The sequence below is a fragment of the Pygoscelis adeliae genome, unplaced genomic scaffold (genome assembly GCF_000699105.1).
Source record: "Pygoscelis adeliae isolate BGI_AS28 unplaced genomic scaffold, ASM69910v1 Scaffold68, whole genome shotgun sequence".
In the NCBI taxonomy this organism is placed as follows: Eukaryota; Metazoa; Chordata; class Aves; order Sphenisciformes; family Spheniscidae; genus Pygoscelis; species Pygoscelis adeliae.
This window is the reverse complement of record NW_008825501.1, coordinates 4,913,009-4,915,714: the sequence shown is the minus strand read 5'-3', so window position 1 is coordinate 4,915,714 and position 2,706 is coordinate 4,913,009. Positions and strand designations below refer to the sequence as shown.

Here is a 2,706-nt window from a genome sequence, read left to right as displayed (position 1 = left end):
TGATAAAACAGCTTTCTCTTATCTTGCGTCACGGGTACCAGACTGTACCAAAGCGGGCGTCTTTCCATGTGACGTTTTTCTCCTTACAGGCTGGAGCAAGTAAGTCAATACCATGGAAAACAGAACACCCCTAAAGCATGAAACTGGGATGTGGCAGTTGGTGGCATAGTGCCATGTTGCCTCTTCCTTCAGGGAGTCTCTTGCCTATCACACTGCAGATGTGCCAACGCCTGGCCCCACTCAGTCCAGTGCCCTAACCACTGTGACTTGCGCCCTCATAGGCTCTTGACTTTTGTCACTCAAGTGTTTCTTGGCTTATCATTGTCTTGGATGTCAGTAGTGTAGGCTAGACCTAAAGACCGGCACCTGCATGGCCCCACTGCTAGCCAGGCAATACCAGTTCTCTGTTTCTCCTGCATCCAGATAGACGCATCTCACAGCTGTGTGAGAAGTCTCATCTCTCACCCAGACTATTAACATTTCCCTGTGAGAACCTCCTGCCTTCCCAATTCCCTCATCTTATCAATAAAGCCAAGCTCCATTACTGCATTACATTATCAAACCATTTTAATTCCTATCACAGTTCAGATCTGAAGTACAGCTACAGGGACTTTTGCCTCAAGGATTTCAGAATGGAGCCACCGTGTGGCTTATTCGCTGTGATTTCCAGTCGCATGGGATGCGTTACCAGATAACATATAGAAGTTCACAAAGCAGCACAAGAGCCATAAACTGTTTTAGTTTTGTGGCAGAGAATGCAGTGATACAAAGCAATCTTTTTTTTTTGTTTGTTTAATTCTTTTGAGATTGCTCTTCCTAAGTCTGTTGGTCATTGGACACCAGCCCTCCCCCCATTTATTTGCCCCTTGCAGCAAGCAATCATTTTCTGGCTAGCAGAATTACAACAAGCTTGCCAGGTCTCCCAGCAGTGTGTGAATAACTTGTATTATATCCTGTAGCGTCATTTCACAGCATGACCTTTCTTTGGGCAATGACATCAGCTTAGACTTCCCATATCAGTTTCTCTCCTTCCACTTTCAGATGGTTGCAACTTCTCCAGCCTTGAAACTTTTGGCCGCAGGAGAGACTCCTGCCAAGACCGGCCACATACTGAACAAAGCAGTATTTAAAGTGCTTAAGAAAAATATGCCACGGCAGCTGGGCTGGTCTTCATTGCAGTCCTGATGTGCCTGCAAGACAAAGATACAGTGCACAAGATAGCTGGAGTCCTGCCAAATAAGCTTTTGAATGATTGATTTTCATGCGGTGGCAGTTGAAGTCCCTAGCCCTGAGGATGCTGACACCTTGCAGCACCTTAGACACTGACCAACAGAGGCACCAAACTCTGCTCTCGGCTGGAGAGCAGAGCAAGTCTGAGTGCTCCCTTATTAATACAAGCCCGACCTAAAAATTAACTGCCTCCATTTCAGTTTTAATCACAGTTTCATATCACTTTTTATCCGTGTGGCAGGTTGCTATGGAAGGTAGAGTTCGCCCTCGGCCGAGGCTATATACACTGCTATTTCTCATGTCAGATCTAGCAGACGTGTAGCCATGCTGGAGTTGGACTGGCCCGGTGACCTGATGTGAAATAATCCCTTCTGTCTCCCAAGAATGGGCTATTATGTCTGATCAATGAGTGGCCCAACTCACCATTTATTTTCATGATTGCTAGATCCAGCATGAGAGGTGTCAGGAACAGAGTTCAGTACATGGTAAAACTGCACGTCAGATGACCAATCCCTATACCAAACCTTTGAAAAGCTAACCTGTGTAGAAGGGTGATAACAGCTGCTTTATATATTTTTAAACCATTGTATTAGCTGTAATTTCACCAACAGGTAAAACTACCAGAGTAAGTTAACCTCGGTATTTAGAGGCATTGACCTTTCTCTGTGAGGGTCAGGGCTTTAATAAGGAAACACTGATTTAATCTATTACACTGCAGAATGGAAAACATGCTTTTATGTACTGCTGCAGTGTATAAAACATGCTGATTTTCTCCAACCTGCTTCTACTGTTGTTCCCTAAACTTTCTTGTTGCCTTTCTCACCAGGATTTTCAGAATTTCGTGACCAAGCTGGATGAAGTCTTGGTACTGAAGTCGAAGTGTATCCAAACGATGCGAGCCCAGCTTCAGCTCTATTTAGGCTCTCCTGGCACTGACATGTCCCTGCAAGCACCTCCACCAGTTTAGACCTTCTTTGCTTACACGTGCACAAGAACAGCTACGGAAACAGCCAGCCGGTGTTTCACCACACTTGCTGCTGCAGATGTGGGTGGGTAGGGGATAGCTTTTGGTTTGATGTTTGTGGTTAGTGTGTATTTTAGATAAGGATGGAGAGAATTCCGAGTAAATGGGAGATGACTACTTGGCACCACAAGCTTTGTATTTCCTTAATACCAGTAAGCCATATTTTTAAGAATAACAATTCAGCAGCCTTTAAATATCTCACCAAGCAGCAGGCAGTCCTGTCCACAGTATTCATAGCATCTTCTCACATGCTAAAGGCACTTCTGTGTTGCCAAGAAAATGAGGGGGAAAGAAAAAACACTTTGAAGCCAGACACAGGCCTGAACAGAAGTGCTCCAAAGCTATCCAGAAAAGTGTTTGCAAACAGAAGCCAGAAAAGACAGAGCAGCCACTGTTTGTTAAGTACACTAACGTAACTAGACCATAAATAAATGGAAGTCAAGGCAGGGCAA

The 2,706-nt window shown here is 44.7% G+C and overlaps 1 protein-coding gene across 1 annotated transcript in view; it reads left to right on the top strand.

Annotated features, from left to right (window-relative positions):
* The window catches only part of KIF24 (kinesin family member 24), a 24,895-nt gene extending 22,698 nt beyond the window's left edge, over positions 1-2,197 (top strand). Inside the window, exon 12 of the mRNA XM_009331547.1 lies at positions 2,057-2,197. Within this exon, the coding sequence (XP_009329822.1) occupies positions 2,057-2,197 (141 nt within the window). The remainder of the gene's footprint in view (positions 1-2,056) is intronic.
* Positions 2,198-2,706: the final 509 nt, after the last annotated feature.